This window comes from Stegastes partitus, unplaced genomic scaffold (assembly GCF_000690725.1).
Source record: "Stegastes partitus isolate 25-593 unplaced genomic scaffold, Stegastes_partitus-1.0.2 Scaffold77, whole genome shotgun sequence".
Taxonomy (NCBI): domain Eukaryota; kingdom Metazoa; phylum Chordata; class Actinopteri; family Pomacentridae; genus Stegastes; species Stegastes partitus.
This window is the reverse complement of record NW_007577808.1, coordinates 244,085-261,616: the sequence shown is the minus strand read 5'-3', so window position 1 is coordinate 261,616 and position 17,532 is coordinate 244,085. Positions and strand designations below refer to the sequence as shown.

Genomic DNA, 17,532 nt, shown 5'->3' with positions numbered 1-17,532 from the left:
TTTTCAATCCCCATTTTATAAAATTTCATAATAAGTCATGTAATCTAAAGCTAGTCTCTTTGTACAGATGAGATTTCGCTGCATATCCCTGAACTGGACCTGGACTCCGGGGTGGATGTCCTGCTTTCTGATCCCGAGACGCTGGAGAAGTTGGAGCAGTGTGTGATGAACTGGCAGACTCAGATTACCATTGTCATTGAGGAGCAGCAAAACAAAAAGGCACAGGTTTGTGTCTTTTTCTATATTCTGAGGTTCAACCCAGGCAGGGTGAAATACTTGTCAGCTTAAAATGTAGTTATTAGTAAAACATCAAATGTACATGCTGCTATCCAATATGAAACATTCACTCCACATTTCTGCTCCAGACGCCTGGCCCTATGGGTGAGATAGTGCTGTGGCAGGAGCATGCATCTGTCCTGAGTGCTCTGAGTGAGCAGCTTAAACAGCCTGCGGTGGAGAAGATCATAGAGGTGATGACCAAAGCAGATGCAGGCGTTGTTCAGACCCTGCAAGAAACAATTGCTGAACTTACTAAATACCGTTTGGTGTCGGAGAGTAATGTCGACTTTCTCAAGACACTGGAGAGACACTTCATGGTGAGCTGCCCCTTTTTTTTTTTATAAACTTTTAGGATTTTTTAACAGGAATGTTGGTTGCACATCTCTAAAAGTAAGGACTGACAGTTTCTGTCTATTTACAAAGCCCTAAATGGTGGTCCATTAACAAGTGATCCCACAATCTTTATTTCATGTGATGAGCTATTGCTTAAAGTCCTGTGTGCTTGTATCTGTAAGTGAGTTTAAAGCCATGATTATGGGCTACAGTGCCCTTGAATGTGACTGTTTAACTGTGCTTTAACTGTTATCAGTTGTGTTTATAACTCTGTTCTTTTTGTTTAAATTGTACTAATGGCGCCATTAAAAATGAGGCAATGCTCTCAATGATCTTTTAAATAATGGTCGAATGAATGAGTGATTGCATAACTGCTGAATAATCTACTTTAATTGAAATCGTGGCTACAGAACTGTTGTGGTAGCCTCAAAGTTACCATCTTCTGTTGTAGAATCTGGCCACTGGAGCAGATTTTTTTGTGATCCTGAAGACCATCCCTGATCTGATGGAGAGCCTGCAGATTGTGTGGATGATCTCCTGCCACTACAACACAAATGAGCGCATGGTCCCCCTCATGGAGAAAATTGCCTGGCAACTTTGTGAACGCGTGGCTCAAGTAATTGATGTCCACACCCTGTTCAAGTATGTGTGAATATCGTCTAACTTCTTAGCTAAAACTTACAATGTCAGCATTGTTCAGCAGTCAGTCGTCATCCTTCATTAAAATGTGCTGTTTTGCTGTTTCACTGTAACCTGAACCATGTGTTGTGCCTTGAACAGAGATAAGAGAGAAGTAGCCATATCCACGGTGCATGAGGCTAAGCAGGTTCTGGATCAGTGGAAGTCTTCCTACTTTGAGATGCGTGCTGGAATTGAAGAATTAGGCCAATATTCCCGCTGGGAATTTGACCGTAAGAGACTGTTTGAGAGGAGTGATTACATGGCTTCTGTCTGCCAGGATCTGTACAACGTTTTGCAGGTCAGTGTGTATACTGCATCAATACTGACCCCTCACTCAACAACTGCACATGTTTATGTCTAAAATAAAGCTAATTTAAAAAAATAAAATAAGAAAATAATTCTTCCGTATTTGTGTTGTGCAGATTTTGGAGGAGTTTCATAACATCTTTGGTCCAGAGCTGAAAAATGTGACTGGTGACCCAAAACGCATTGATGAAGTGCTGTGCAGAGTGGATAACCTGGTTTTGCCTTTTGAGGAAGTCGATTTTGATCCTTTCAGCATTTTTAAGATGAGCAGCTGGAAAATGATCATGCAAGAGTTCGACACCACAGTTCAGGTTGCTATATTACAAAAGCTGGCATAATTTACTTCAACAGTAGTAATATGGTAGTATCATAATTAAATGTCAGGTTGCACCAACATAGTTGCAAAATATCATGTGTGCTGTACCTCTTTTATCAAGGTGACTGTGTTTTTCTTTTTACTTGTCTGCTCAGGCTATTGAAGGAGAGGCCATCAACTTCATCGATCAGTCTTTTAAGACACTGCGTTCTTCAGCTGCTGCCTTTGAAATGCTGCTGAAATTCAAACACATCCGCTCCAGAGAGCTTGTCAACAACCATTTGATGAAAAAGTTTAATGACATCTTGGCTCAGTTTTGCAAAGAGGTACTGTACTGTGAAATCAAGAAAAAAAGTGCTGGTTGATGTTTTTCTTTGTGGATAAAGTTCGGTTACTGTCAGGGGTTTGTCTTGGCTCAGAATGGGGATTTATAGGTGACTACGCATTAAAGTAAGCATGGTCGGACTGAGTAGAGTAAAAACTATGAGTCTGTGTTACCTTATTTGACTGAAATCTTTAAACTTTTCTCCTACTGCTCATCATTTGATAAACAAAAATGATAATAATGTTAATTGCTTTTGCACTATTTGTTTTATTTTGCATCTACCACCAAAAAATTGTCTATGCCGAAAAAACCCTGTTATCAGCAGGCTGATATGCATGTGACTTATATTGAAAGCACGTGTGCAAACCTATTTGCAATGTTGCGCTGCAACTAACTACTTCTAATAATTGCAAATGGCATTTATTCCATATAGCTTTGATACATTACCATGCAGCTTATTTGCCCATATAACGCCTAGAAGTTACATTTTACAGAATCTCATTATGAAATGCTGTACAGCTATGTTTTATGTTCATTTCTTGTAGCTGCTCTATCAGTAGGGTTTTAAATACGGTGACAGGATAGCCAGCAAGCACAATCAAGTCCTTTTTTTGTCATCGTTGTAGGTGGACAGCATAAATGAAATCTTTGAGACAATGAAGGACAAACCACCACTAAGTAAGAATGAGCCTCCTGTGACCGGAGCCATCAGATGGGCACAATTTCTTTTCCGCCACATCAAACAAACCATCCTTCCCTTCCTGAAAGTGCCAGAGATGGTGGCGAGTGAGCAGGGTAAAGCGGTGAGTTATTTCCCTGTGTAGGTCAGTACAAATATGAAACTTTTTAGACACCAAAATGTTATTAAACGCTCCCCCTGTGATGATGCTGTATTCCGCTCAGGCCAAGGACAAGTATGTGGAATTAGCACTGCGCATCAAGGACTATGAAGTGAACAAGTATGAGTGCTGGCAGGAGGAGACAGAACAAAACCTGCCATTGCTGATGAAGAAAACCCTGTTGGTCAGGATTACTAGTGACAACCCAGTCCAGACAACAGGGGTATGTCTCTCTCATATTTAACTTACTTAAAACTGTTAACTGCTGTAATATTGTGCAAATTACAGATACAGTAGCAATTCTGATTTTCATGATGTTAAATTCCTGCAGGATGTCCCACCAACTGAAATAAGCCTGGAGAGGGGTATTCGATATATGGTGAACTTTGCTCCAGAGATCTGGGAGACCATTTCTGAGGCAAACTACCTTTCAGCACTGGGCTACTCTTTGTCTGACATGCCCCTAAATGTTGCTCTGCAAAAGGACAAATTAATCAAGTGAGGACACACCCGTAACTACACACAGAATTTATACCAAGGCTTAAAACCTCTGATTTATGTCATTTCTGACTTGTTTCAAATTTGCTTTTAGGTGTGTCGATGACCTTAACAGGCTTGTCAACTGCTACCACTCTGTCATGGAAAGCCTGAGTGAGGCACATATCATTATGTTGGCTCCACACATCAAAGCCGTCCGAAAAGTGATGCTTTTTGGATGCAAAAGAGCCAACTGGAATTCCATCGGTACTGTGCTTACAGAGGCTGAAACGTCTTTGTAGTCTCATGAAATTATTGTTGCATGTAAAACTGATATCAGATAATATTTGTTTGGTTTCAGGGATCCCCGAATTCATCACACGAAGCATTCAGGCTGTCTCTATGTTTCAGTCACTTGTCAATCAAATTCACAACAATGAGAAGGAAATTGATTCCAAGTTGCAATCGTTGATGATGGCAAACTTACTGAAATTTCCAATGCCAGATAAATCAAGCGACTTACCAGGTAGAACTTGAAGGAGCACATTATTTTTTTGGCTATAAAAATTTGATAAGGACTCAAACGTATTGTTACTGATTTAACTGACTATTTTTTTAAGGTGTCAAGAAGTTCTGTGAACACATTGAGCGAGAGCGGGTCAAGACCATAAATCTCCTAAGTAGGAAGTATACCGCCATTGGATTCCTCATCACAACGACGGAACATCTGATCATGGAAACCAGCAGTGGCAAAGCCAAATGTATGGCAAGTTATTACATGTACTGGGAACGCAAGGTGCTGGATGCCCTTATACAGTTGGTGCTGAGGTAACTATGTGATGCTGAGGTTATCTGCTGTGTGTTTTGTCATAATCACTGCATTTTTGCAATGCAGTACAATATCTGTCTCAACGAGCACATCTCATGTTTTCAGGAACATACAGGCCTTCAGCATGACGCTGATGGGAAGTACCGCTCTCTTTCAAGTTGATGCCATCCTGTCTGCCCCGAAGATTGTGTTGCAGCCTCAAAGCAATGAGATCTACTGGCTGATCATGCAGTGTGTCCGAGACTGTATAGACAGCACCAAGGTGGGATTGTCACAACTGTTTTATATATCACTGCATTTTTAAAAAATGTATATTGTTTGTAGTCTAACGCTGATTGATGTGACTTGATTCTGACTCTATTTTTGTGTGTTAAGCAATTTGTGCGCTGGATGCATGGGACCTGCATTGAGAGCCCTCCCCAGCATGTGGGAGGTGAAGATGAGTTTGTGACGTTCAGCTTCTACAGTGACGTGTGTCAGCATCCTCAGATAAATGAAAGTGTCATGACAGTGTCCCAGAACATCCAGAGGCTGCTCCTCTCTGTCGATCGGTACCTTTCCCACTGGAAACGCTATCGGCCTCTCTGGGAAAGGAACAAAACCATTGTGAATGAAAAGTTTGCTGCTAAGAAACCGTCCTGTGTCATGTATGACAATAGGCTCCAGTTCCTTGCTCGTATTAATCAGGAAGTGATGCTGGAGCCTCTGTTCATGAAAGAACACATCATCCATCTAAACCTGGATCCTCTGGCTCAGACTGTGCAGGAGATTGCAGAATCCTGGATCAGTTCATTGGGTAGCTTACTTAACAAGCCTGCAAAAGAGGATCTCTTCGACCTGAGGGATGAACTTATGGTACTGATTCATGCTATTTAGTTTTCTAGTGTTTGTATACTGTCTATTATTTGATTTCCATATGTGATGTTTCTTTATGGATATTTTATAAAATAGCAACTCTCCAAGAACCTGAAACAGCGCCCAGACACTTTTGAAGACCTGAAGTTTGTCCTTAGCACCATCTCAGACATCAGGGACATGTCTTTGGAGGTGGAAATGAGATTCACCGACATTCGGGAAAAATACAGAACACTGGCCATGTACAAAGCGGAGGTACTGTGGGCTTAATGCTAATTTGTTGTCCTTTCAAAACTGATTTTGCTTTCCATGTTGATCTTGTCGTGTTTTATGTGTTTTAGGTTGGAGAGGATGAACTGGAGCTGATGGCCAATATTGACCAGATATGGAGTGATCTGTTTGTAGAATCCAAACAAGTGGATGAAAGTCTGACAGATGTCAAGAAATCATTTACTGTGGTAAGACTTCACAGCTGAAACAGCAAAGGAAAAGTATGATTGTTTTACATATTTACAACTGCTACACTTCCTGTTCTCTTTTCATCTCACTCAAAGACTAAAAAGGAGCAGATTGAAGAGTTTAGACAAGATGTGTTTATCTTTGCCGAAAGCTTCAACATGCACGGTCCTGGAGCTGTGGGAGATGATTTGGAGAAAGGTATAGACCATTTTAAAACTCACCAACTAACAGCAAACATTTTACACAAAAATACACTTAATATTATGATGATTACAACTAATAATGCTAAAAAATAATGCAATAAAGATTAAAAACAGATGGATGCTGAGCAATGCCAGATATTATCCAGTGTAACATTTCTATGGTGTCAACAATATCAGCTTTTGTGGGCTGCTTGAGAGTTCTATTTGGAACACTAGTGGCTCTTTAAAGAATGCTGAAATGGTTCAGCAGAGTCAATGAGTCCCAAAGTGGCGATATCTCAAAAAAAGGACTGTTGATTTTCTTGAAGAATTAGTACTGCTGTGAAATAGTCTACAAAGTTTCTTTAGAGGGTCTTTATCTCAACTGCAGTACAAAAGCTTTCTGACTTTCTGACCAAGAAGTAGCAACTTACCACAGAGTTTACATTTTCTTTTGCAAGGAAATGCATGTTGTTAAGTTTTGTATTAAAATTTTTTATTATTGTTATTATTATTATATGACCTTTATCTATTTATATGGTGCTTTTCACAAACTTCAAATTATTTCAGATCAGCCAAACTGATGATAATCATTCACTGGCACAATGTGACCACGTGACATTTTAACTGGCACACAGTCAGTGACGCAAAAATGGTCACAGTCTGGAGCCCTGTGTAGGCACATTGCTGTGTTATTATAGCATGATTTATAACTGAATTTATAAATTCTAATAATAAATAAAGAATAAAATTTATAAACTAATTTATAATTGAATTTCCCTTCTTTATTGAATTTCCCTTCTGGGATAAATAAAGTATTTTTCATTTCATTTCATAACATTATATTATATTGCGTAAATCCCATTCATTTATTAGATTAGGAAACACACATCTCTAGAGGGCCACACAAAATGATGTGGCAGGCCTTGAGTTTGACACGTGAAATAGACCGCTTCTCTAAATAACTAATGACTAATGCTTTGGCTAGACCCACATTTAAATAAACAAATTTTGTCCTGTATTATTAAATGTTAGAATATCAAATTTAATCAAAAAGACTGTTATGTGTGCTGGAATTGCAGGCTTAATGTCCCACCCTCCTCCTTTATCCGGGCTTGGGACCAGCAAAGTGACCCAAAGAAGCACTCTGGCAGAGTTACTGACTTTAAAAAAAAAAATAAAAAACTACAAATTTTTCTTTAATTTTGTTCTAATCTTTTAAACTATATGTTATTAACATAACATGCTAATATATATTTACATATATGACAATATGACAATATATATATACATGACATGGGTTGATCTAATAATTAATAATGATGTTTTACAATTAAGTAAACTTCAATTGAATCTAAAAGAAATAATTCATATGTTTTATTACATTTACATGTAATGAAAGATATTATTAATTACTGGGTGGCCCACCACTCCTAAATGATCATAGAGGAAACATTGGGTATGTGTGCGCTTGCATTATAGCTGTTATATCCAGAGGAATCGTGGAAGAAACAATCTCTCTCTCTTGTGTTCTTTGCAGGACTTACGATTATGGCAAAATATGAGGTGGATCTTGCCAAGACAGTGGCAGAACGGCAGGAACTAACTAATGCTGAGAAGCTGTTGGACCTACCAGTGACTTCGTACCCAGAGGTTATCAACATGCAGAAGGACATGGAGGGCTTGAGACAGATATATAATGTATATAAAGCTCAGCAGGTGGGATATGGTGACTGTCGATTGAAAAAAATGCAGATCAGAATACATGACACAAACTTCTGGTCAACAAAGTTTTTCCAGCATTTCATGTTTGTCCTTACACCTCTTAGGATGCCAAGGCAAAGTGGTCACAGACACTGTGGGTAGATTTAGACATCCAGGTGCTACAGGAGGGTATTGAGGGTTTCATCAAAAACTTAAGGCACCTGCCCAAAGACGTGCGCGCCTTGCCCGTGGCCTTCTTCCTGGAAGGACGTATGAAAGAGTTCAGAGAGTCTCTGCCTCTTCTGCTGGACCTGAAGAATGAGGCCCTCAAAGACAGGTCAGTCTAAAGATTGATACCAAAACTTTAGTGAAAAAAATCTGACACCCAAAACAAAATCAAGGATTAATTGAGTGTGAAATATTTTTTTTGCAATTTAAGTTTTCATTTGTTGTAATAAGTTACCTTTATAAAATAGGGGTGATTCAGTTGTGGCATCATTAGACAATGAAATAGTTTATGGTTGTAGCATGTGTAAATATGATCTGTAGACCGGGTCAAATGAAACACTGAATAAAAATGAATATGTTGGTATATTTCAGGCACTGGAAAGAGCTGATGGAGAGAACAGGCACTAGCTTTGAGATCAACACTGACACCTTTACGCTGGAGAACATGTTTGCTATGGAGTTACACAAATACGCAAATGTCATAAGTGACATTGTCTCCTCTGCTGTGAAGGAGCTCAGTATTGAGATGGCAAGCTTCCCTGTTTTTGAATTATCTCAAACTGAGTTATATAACAATTTTATCAGCTTGTCATTAAAATAGAAATGACTTATAACAATATTTTCTCTATATGTGCATTTTGATGTCTGTGTTTCCAGGGAGTAGAGGGAGTGGTACACACCTGGGAAGGCATGACGTTCAGTGTGCAGCCTTATTTTAAAGGCACCGAGAAGCGTGGATCCATTCTGGGTGCCGTGGATGAGATACTGCTGAATGTGGACAATGATGTCATGAACTTACAGAGCATGGCCGGCAGCCGTTTTGTTGGACCCTTCCTCAGCACCATACAACAATGGGAAAAAAATCTGTCCCTTATCAGTGAGACCATAGAGGTCAGTAAAAGCAGCCAAATCTTCAGTCACATTTGAGCAGATCCATAAAATCCTCGCTAATAAAATCTTTCTCACACAGGTGTGGTTGCTGGTACAACGAAAATGGATGTACCTGGAGAGCATATTCATTGGTGGAGACATTCGCTCGCAGTTACCTGAGGAAGCAAAGAAATTTGACAACATTGACAAAAGGTTTAAAGACGTGAGTGTTTTCATAATATTGGCCTGATGAAAGCAAAGTACCTTTGTTACTGGAAACTCCAAATAATATCTTCTCCTGAATTATTTTCAGATAATGAATGTCACAGTAAAGGATCCGAACATTAAGCGATGTTGCCTGGCTCCCAACCGCCTAACAGAGCTCCAGTCTCTGAGTGATGGTCTAGAGAGGTGCCAAAAGAGTCTCAATGACTACCTGGACTCCAAGCGGAATGCATTTCCTCGCTTTTTCTTCATTTCTGATGATGAACTGCTCAGCATTCTTGGGAGTAGTGACCCTGCATGTGTCCAGGAGCACATGATCAAGGTATTTGGTCACTACTGATGTTGGAAGAGTGACAGAATGTTTTCCACTGTGGGGGATAAGAAGGACAGCTGCCCTACCAAGTGTCAAACACTCTATTTGATATTTTTCACTCATTGTTTCTTTAGATGTATGACAACATAGCATCTCTGAGGTTTGACGTGGAAAGCGGTGGAGCTACAGTTGTTGGAGCCATGGTGTCTGCTGAGGGTGAGGTGATGGAGCTGAGGAATCCCATCCCAGTGGAGGGCAGAGTGGAGGAGTGGATGATGGGAGTGCTTCTGGAGATGAGGAGGACGAATAGACTCATCACCAAGGAAGCCATCTTCCGCTACTGTGAAGACAGGAGTAGGTATGTGCAAATACGATGCAAATGTTTTTGAAAAATTTTCCCAGTGTCTGTTGGTGCAAATGATCCACAGTAACCCTGTCGTTCCCATGTTTCTCAGGGTGGATTGGATGTTGCTGTACCAGGGAATGATGGTGCTGGCTGCAAATCAAGTGTGGTGGACCTGGGAGGTAGAGGACATCTTTCAAAAAGTGAAGAAAGGAGAGAAGCACGCTCTGAGGAACTACGCTGACAAAATGCACCAGCAGATTGATGAGCTGGTAACACGCATCACTCAACCTTTGAAGAAAAATGACAGACGAAAGATCAACACTGTGCTTATCATCGATGTCCATGCAAGAGACATTGTGGACAGCTTTGTACGAAACAGGTAAACTTAACATTTGCACATCCCGTTTGTATAGGTAAGTGCTTTTAATGGCGACTTCATTGTAATAAAAGGATTAAACTAATATTGTAATCAATTTCCAGCATAATGGATGCACAAGAATTTGAGTGGGAAAGCCAACTAAGATTCTACTGGATCCGTAAACATGACAACCTATTTGTGCACCAGTGCAGTGCTTCGTTCTCTTATGGCTATGAATACATGGGGCTGAACGGTCGATTGGTTATAACCCCACTGACAGACCGGATCTACCTCACTCTCACGCAGGTCTGAAACATATAGTAAATTCGTAACTAAACAGGGACATATAAAATGTTCTGTTTGCTTGTTTTGACAGTATTTGTACATGTGGATGCGTATTTCTGATGCAGGCCCTCTCCATGTACTTGGGTGGAGCTCCTGCTGGGCCGGCTGGCACAGGAAAGACAGAATCCACCAAAGATCTGGCTAAAGCTTTAGGCCTGCTCTGTGTGGTTACAAACTGTGGTGAGGGAATGGACTACATGGTAAGAAGCCTATACTTGAAAAACTGACAGCTACTGAAAAATGTGGCATTTTCCACAACTGCTGTACCTATGTGGAAAAAATACAGCAAAGAATGTTTCATTTGACTCTACCTGTTTGTTTGAATCCCTTTTCTCTTTGTGTGCAGGCTGTGGGTAAGATCTTCTCTGGCCTCGCCCAGTGTGGAGCTTGGGGCTGCTTTGATGAGTTCAATCGCATTGATGCCTCAGTATTGTCAGTCATCTCCTCCCAAATCCAGACCATCCGCAACGCTCTCATTCTGCACCTTAAAAGGTTTCTTGTAAGTCTGTTGCAGGGATGTACAACCAGTTATAAAATGCAATGAAAATAGTTCCATCTTCATTACACATTCAAGGATATTTCATAAAGATTGAAGTTCACTTCATTGATGATAATTTTAAAAATTTAAATCTATTAATTTGTTATACAGTAATGGCTTTGTCTCCCTGGGAGAGTTTAAATCTCTGATCAAAAGATGTGCAATAGAGGAGTGCAGTTGCTATTCCGATTTTGTTTAGTGCATCTTAATCTCTTGGTTCTTTTGATTTGCTTTTGTTACATGTCAGCTGGTGTCATGGTCAGTTTTATCATCTTTTGTAACTTTAGGGCTGTGGGCCTTCTCAGCTAGGGCTCTCTCAAAAAAGTGATTTTTGTCTCACAGTACTTCCTGGTTAAAAAAAAAGGTTACATAAGATAAATTTGCATTTTTTAGCCAGTGTGCAGAAGAGTTGTTGACTTTAATTCTGCCTAAATAACCCCTTTTTCAATATTCCTATCAGTTTGAAGGGCAAGAGATCAGCCTGGACGACCGCATGGGGATTTTCATCACCATGAACCCTGGTTATGCAGGACGTACAGAGCTGCCAGAATCAGTCAAAGCCCTCTTCAGGCCTGTGGTGGTCATTGTACCTGATCTGCAGCAGATCTGTGAGATTATGCTCTTCTCTGAGGGCTTCCTAATGGCAAAGGTGACAGATGCATAGACTAATCACAAATGACATTGTTTATCGTTTAACTGATGCTGTCATATCATGAATCATGTACATGCATTTCTATAACAACTCATATTGTTGTTCTCAGGTAGTGTGAGAATGCAAATATGATTTACAATGAAACATTTTCTATTTTTAAGCACTAAATCACAATACTGTCAGTTTGTATGTCAGTTTCTAAAAAGATTATGTTTTTACTTTTGTGCATTTTAGGTGCTAGCAAAGAAGATGACGGTACTTTATAAGCTGGCTCGAGAGCAGCTGTCCAAGCAGTCTCACTATGACTTTGGCCTACGAGCTTTGAAGTCTGTCCTCGTGATGGCAGGAGAGTTGAAGAGAGGCTCACCAGACCTCAGTGAGGTAGCGACCAAATAACATTTTTTATGTTTCTCATTTTCACATATTCAATAAAAAAATCGAAGGAGTTGTTTGTGATCTTTCAGGAATAGAATGAAAGATGATTGCTGTTGGAAAAATATTCCTAGATGTCACAGAGAACATGAAAGTTTTACTGCGCTTCATAAGTTTGTATGAATTATTGGCAGCTGTCCGAACTAAAAGCCGTTTCTAGTTAAATTACCCTCACTCAATCCCCTATTAAAAATCTAAAGTTTTAATGGGTGCTTCTTTGCTGATGAAGAACAGGTTATGTTGGTGTAAAATGCTGTTTTAGTCTTGAACTGTTTTCCAGTTTAATCTCTGTGAAATAAAATCTCCTTCTTTTGTCACTTACTATCTGTATTTCTGTCTTTCCTCTCCCCAGGATGTGGTGTTGATGCGTGCTCTCAGGGACATGAACCTGCCAAAGTTTGTGTTTGAAGATGTCCCCCTGTTCCTTGGACTGATCTCAGATCTGTTCCCTGGCCTGGACTGCCCTCGCGTTCGCTATCCTAACTTCAACGATGCTGTGGAACAGATCCTCCAGGACAACAAATATGTCATGCTGCCTAACCAGGTGTTATATCTGGGTTTGACATCTGATCCGCTGAATTGCTCTCAAGATTTAGTTTCAGTGTGTGAGTTTCTACAGTAGTTGCTGATACCCTGTTCTTTGTCCTGTCTGTGGTTTCAGGTGGATAAAGTGGTACAGATGTATGAGACGATGATGACCAGGCACACGACTATGGTTGTGGGACCAACGGGTGGAGGGAAATCAGTTGTGATCAGCACATTATGCCAAGCTCAGACCAAGTCAGTGTCAGTTTACATTACCTTCCTGATCTTTTGTATGACTAGTAGTAACCTTCATTTCATCTCATCGTTAGATTGGGATTGCAAACCAAACTTTATCCCCTGAACCCTAAAGCCATGAGTGTCATTGAACTTTACGGTGTTCTGGACCCTGACACTCGAGACTGGACTGATGGGATCTTATCCAACATCTTCCGTGACATCAACAAACCTACTGAGAAAAAGGAACGGCGGTAAAAAGTTTGAAGTTCAAGGAGAAATTTGATGAGCATGCGCAATATGCCAGATAAACCATTTATACAATCAAACATTAGAGTAGAAGGAGACAGAGTTTTTGTGAAACACTGCATAACGGCAGGATCTTTGACTGACAGGTACATCCTGTTTGACGGGGATGTGGATGCTCTGTGGGTTGAGAACATGAACTCAGTGATGGATGACAACAAGCTCCTCACTCTCGCTAATGGAGAACGGATCCGTTTACAGGGCCACTGTGCCCTGCTGTTTGAGGTTTGTCTGAATTTAAAACCATTTTCTGCACTTTTTGCCAAGCAACTTTCAGAACATTTTGTAATGAAATTTTGCTGTCTTAGGTTGGAGATCTGCAATATGCTTCCCCTGCTACTGTTTCCCGCTGTGGGATGGTTTTTGTTGACCCTAAAAACCTGCGATATACCCCATTCTGGCAGAGATGGGTGAACAACAGACCGGTCAAGGTATAAGAAAAAATATATTTACTATTTGATAACTGTACGTGTTTATAATTTGATAATATTATCTCGACAATGTCTTTTCTAGGAACAAAAAGTACTAAACAAACTGTTTGAGAAATACGTGCACAGCTCCATTGACATGATTGTGGATGGTATTGTTGATGGAAAACAAGGTCAGAAACTGAAGACTGTTGTCCCTCAGACAGATCTCAATATGGTAGGTTAATCTCATCCGTCTCGAATGTCCTGCAGTACCTGCGTTATTGTACGTAAGCTGAGAGACCTGAATGAAGTTTGGTATCCGCACATATTCAGAATACTCGAAATGACTGCGTGTGTATTGACGGTGTGTTCAGGTGACTCAGTTGTGCTTGACATTGGACGCGCTGCTTGAGAGTGAGAGCAGCAGTGCTGAAGTCCTGGAATGTTACTTTCTGGAAGCTCTGTACTGCTCACTGGGGGCCACACTACTGGAGAGCAGCAGGGTCAAGTTTGATGAGTTCATCAAAAAGCTTTCCTGCTTAACTACAGTGCATGATGAGAAAGCCCTGGCTGGACCTGGAGAGATCCCAGGTAAAGAGCAAACATTTGTCCTTTTGTTGAATTTATCCTGCATTATTAAGACTGTGTGTTTGTATGTATACCCATTTCAGGTTCACTTTAAATGTGGGTTACATGTAATATTACATTGCAGAGATTATATAATATGAGATTTTAAAAAATAGTTCCTTGTCATTGAGAGTTAATAAATTTTTTTATTGTTTGGGGTTTAAGTAATGAAGAAACCAAACCTATTTCAAAATATAAGTTTATTCCTTACAAGAATTTATGCCAGTGGGTTTTATTGTGTCACTTATTACTGATAGCAAAGTGACTGCATCCATACAGGATACCTGCCATCTCTGTATGAGTTCCATTTTGATGGAGCACAGGAGAAGTGGATACCCTGGAGCTCCCTGGTGGCCAAATACATTCACAACCCTGAAATGAAGTTTGCTGATATCCTCGGTAAGATCTGTGGTAGCTGTGAAGCGAAGACAAATTAAGATTTAAACTTTTTTTAGCCTTGATTCCTTCCTGCTTCCCTCATATTTTTTGCTCCAGTGCCAACTATTGACACGACGAGAGCCGGCTGGATCCTGGAACAGATGGTGAAGATAAAGAGGCCAGTGCTATTGGTAGGAGAGTCTGGCACTTCCAAGACTGCCACTATTCATAACTTCCTGAAGAATGTGAATGCAGATACAAAGGTAAGTTTGACATCTAACCATACATGTGTGCATTTCTTGTGTCGCTTGAGTTTAACTGTCTCGCTTTCCGTTTATAGAATACTCTGATCATCAACTTCTCATCCAGAACGACTTCAATGGACTTGCAGAGAAACCTGGAGGCCAATGTGGAGAAAAGGACCAAAGAGATCTACGGCCCTCCTATGGGGAAGAGACTGCTGGTCTTTATGGATGACATGAATATGCCAAAGGTACCTCGTTCAGGAAAGTGTTTTATTTTCTCCACTGTGCTGGGTAATAAGCATTTGTGTGTTTGAAATTTCTGTAATGGACTTGTCCAGGTGGATAGTTATGGCACACAGCAGCCTATTGCACTTCTGAAGCTGCTGTTGGACCGAGGAGGCATATATGACAGAGGAAAAGAGCTTAACTACAAAATCCTGAAGGACCTTGGCTTTATTGCTGCCATGGGAAAGGCAGGAGGTGGGAGGAATGAGGTGGATCCTCGCTTTGTCTCCCTCTTCAGTGTCTTCGGCATTCCCTTCCCCACAGTGGAGTCCCTCCACCTGATCTATGCTTCCATTATCAAAGGCCATACCAGGGTGAGTATCTCTTTTTCAGATCAATCAGTCTCAGCAAATATTGTCTCCTTGTTGTCTCCTTTCATTACACAGTTATCTTTGCTAAAAGATTTCTAGATAATAGTGTAATTTCTATAGAAAATTTAAAAAAATAAAAATAAAAATGCTATCCGTAAAATTCATGTTTAATTTTGTGTGTTTTGTTTCTGTTTTGGCAAATTAGTTATAGTTAAAATACAAATGTAGAAAAGTGGTGAAAGTCTGACTATAACTGTATTGTATGTTGTTCTTCTGCTGAAGTGTCAACCAGATCACATGTATCCATATTTCATTTTTATATCACAGTCATTATTAATATATCGTGCAACCCTAATCTCAATCCTCCATGTCACTCAGACCTAATAAACCTGATAACCTATTTTAGCAATTTGAGGATGTCATCCAGAAGGTTTGTGATAAAGTCACCTTCTGCACACTGGAACTCTACAACACCATCATCAAAGATCTGCCACCGACTCCCTCCAAGTTCCACTACATCTTTAATCTGAGGGACTTGTCCAGAGTCTACAATGGACTGACCCTCACCAAACCTGACAGGTCTGACTGGCTCATTCACTCTAGTGACAGAATTAGCACAGACGTATATATCTCAATGTCTTCTCTTTCCCTGATTTCTCTCAAACAGGTTTTCCACCGTAGCCCGATTTGTGCGTGTTTGGAGGAACGAGTGCCTGAGAATCTTCCATGACAGACTCATTGATCAAACTGACAAAACTTTGGTAATAATTTCTAATAAATAAAATGTGTGTAAATACAAATGTAGAACCAGAATCTACTGTATTAAATAGTTCTTTAGTGCCACAGTTCTCAGCTGTGTTTTTGCCTCCAGGTTCAAGGCCACATAAAGAACCTGATTGAGGAGCATTTCAAGTCAGAAACAGAGGCAGTCATGAGAGACCCAATTCTGTTTGGAGACTACAGAACAGCCCTCAGTGACACTGAACCAAGGGTCTATGATGACATACAAGACTACGATGTTTCAAAAGACCTGTTTCAGGTATTGTCAAGTCCTTAACTGTGTTACTGACAGTGATGGTGGCCTCAGTCTATTGTTCTTTCTGGAATACGTTAGTAAATTAATATAGCCACAGTTTTTTGGACATTTGGAACAATTATTTGCTGCCTTGTCTTATGTCTTTTGAAAGACCACTGTTCTTTGTCACTCTGCAGATGATTCTAGAGGAATACAATGAGAACAAGTCGACGATGAATCTCGTACTGTTTGATGATGCTCTGGAACATCTGACTCGAGTTCACCGCATTATTCGCATTGATCGTGGGCACGCACTGCTTGTCGGTGTCGGGGGCTCTGGCAAGCAGTCCCTCACTAAACTTGCTGCCTTCGCTGCTGGCTGTGAGGTTGTAAATACATACATGTTTATAAAGAAAAATGTCTTATCCTGTATACTACAATTACAGTTAAAGCAGCACAAATAGACTTTATTATCATGTTCACCACTAGGTGACACTGTCGACCTATGTGGAAGCAGCGGTCTTGCAACGGAAAAGACACTGAAGAAGAGAAATAGAAAAAGAAGTTGTAGTTTGCAAGGTTAACCCAAATGAAATAAACAAATTTGCATCTGTTTGTCCCAGGTGTTTGAGATAGCACTGAGCAGAGGATACAGTGAGTCAAACTTCCGCGAAGACCTGAAAACACTGTACTTGAAGCTCGGCATTGAAAAAAAGAAGACAGTATTCCTCTTTACTGATGCTCATGTTGCTGAGGAAGGCTTCTTGGAACTCATTAACAACATGCTCACCTCAGGTTGGATGTCACGCTAACCTCCTGACCCACACTTGGTTTATCGTTCTTTAAAGTTACAGCTGTCGTACTCGTATTGTGCTCTCACTTTAAAGGCATTGTTCCTGCGTTGTTCCCTGATGATGAGAAGGAATCAGTTCTCAACCAACTTCGCGATGAGGCTCTTAAAATGGGAGCAGGACCTTCTAAAGAGAGCATATGGCAGTACTTTGTCAACAAGAGTGCCAACAACCTACATATTGTTTTAGGTATGTCTCCAGTGGGAGACACCCTGAGGACACGCTGCAGGAACTTCCCAGGTGACATATATGGTCAAACTTCACTTGGCTTGATATAATTTCAGATTTTATTTTTACTAACTGTGTGTACTCTTGTTTTAGGCCTGATGAACAACACTGTGATAGATTGGTTCCTGCCGTGGCCTCCACAGGCGTTACTTGCAGTGGCTCAGTCCTTCCTTGGTTTGAAATCACATACATTTAAAGTTTTTTTTGATGAATTTGTCACAGAAC

The 17,532-nt window shown here is 40.4% G+C and overlaps 1 protein-coding gene across 1 annotated transcript in view; it reads left to right on the top strand.

Moving 5' to 3' along the window:
* Positions 1–17,532, top strand: part of dnah10 (dynein axonemal heavy chain 10) — a 28,873-nt gene that overhangs the window by 2,381 nt on the left and 8,960 nt on the right. Inside the window, exons 6-53 of the mRNA XM_008276611.1 lie at positions 68–225; positions 366–596; positions 1,064–1,254; positions 1,393–1,591; positions 1,716–1,910; positions 2,071–2,241; positions 2,867–3,045; positions 3,137–3,302; positions 3,411–3,577; positions 3,672–3,823; positions 3,918–4,082; positions 4,177–4,384; positions 4,491–4,647; positions 4,761–5,240; positions 5,337–5,495; positions 5,582–5,698; positions 5,795–5,897; positions 7,422–7,600; positions 7,711–7,922; positions 8,186–8,342; positions 8,471–8,704; positions 8,784–8,906; positions 8,997–9,230; positions 9,356–9,579; positions 9,677–9,946; positions 10,048–10,231; positions 10,336–10,470; positions 10,617–10,769; positions 11,269–11,457; positions 11,695–11,841; positions 12,245–12,436; positions 12,554–12,672; positions 12,747–12,905; positions 13,047–13,182; positions 13,266–13,388; positions 13,471–13,602; positions 13,742–13,958; positions 14,274–14,393; positions 14,490–14,635; positions 14,713–14,865; positions 14,956–15,216; positions 15,620–15,792; positions 15,881–15,974; positions 16,085–16,252; positions 16,426–16,614; positions 16,852–17,023; positions 17,116–17,319; positions 17,401–17,481. Coding sequence (XP_008274833.1) covers positions 68–225; positions 366–596; positions 1,064–1,254; positions 1,393–1,591; positions 1,716–1,910; positions 2,071–2,241; positions 2,867–3,045; positions 3,137–3,302; positions 3,411–3,577; positions 3,672–3,823; positions 3,918–4,082; positions 4,177–4,384; positions 4,491–4,647; positions 4,761–5,240; positions 5,337–5,495; positions 5,582–5,698; positions 5,795–5,897; positions 7,422–7,600; positions 7,711–7,922; positions 8,186–8,342; positions 8,471–8,704; positions 8,784–8,906; positions 8,997–9,230; positions 9,356–9,579; positions 9,677–9,946; positions 10,048–10,231; positions 10,336–10,470; positions 10,617–10,769; positions 11,269–11,457; positions 11,695–11,841; positions 12,245–12,436; positions 12,554–12,672; positions 12,747–12,905; positions 13,047–13,182; positions 13,266–13,388; positions 13,471–13,602; positions 13,742–13,958; positions 14,274–14,393; positions 14,490–14,635; positions 14,713–14,865; positions 14,956–15,216; positions 15,620–15,792; positions 15,881–15,974; positions 16,085–16,252; positions 16,426–16,614; positions 16,852–17,023; positions 17,116–17,319; positions 17,401–17,481 — 8,478 coding nt within the window. The remainder of the gene's footprint in view (positions 1–67; positions 226–365; positions 597–1,063; positions 1,255–1,392; positions 1,592–1,715; positions 1,911–2,070; positions 2,242–2,866; positions 3,046–3,136; positions 3,303–3,410; positions 3,578–3,671; positions 3,824–3,917; positions 4,083–4,176; positions 4,385–4,490; positions 4,648–4,760; positions 5,241–5,336; positions 5,496–5,581; positions 5,699–5,794; positions 5,898–7,421; positions 7,601–7,710; positions 7,923–8,185; positions 8,343–8,470; positions 8,705–8,783; positions 8,907–8,996; positions 9,231–9,355; positions 9,580–9,676; positions 9,947–10,047; positions 10,232–10,335; positions 10,471–10,616; positions 10,770–11,268; positions 11,458–11,694; positions 11,842–12,244; positions 12,437–12,553; positions 12,673–12,746; positions 12,906–13,046; positions 13,183–13,265; positions 13,389–13,470; positions 13,603–13,741; positions 13,959–14,273; positions 14,394–14,489; positions 14,636–14,712; positions 14,866–14,955; positions 15,217–15,619; positions 15,793–15,880; positions 15,975–16,084; positions 16,253–16,425; positions 16,615–16,851; positions 17,024–17,115; positions 17,320–17,400; positions 17,482–17,532) is intronic.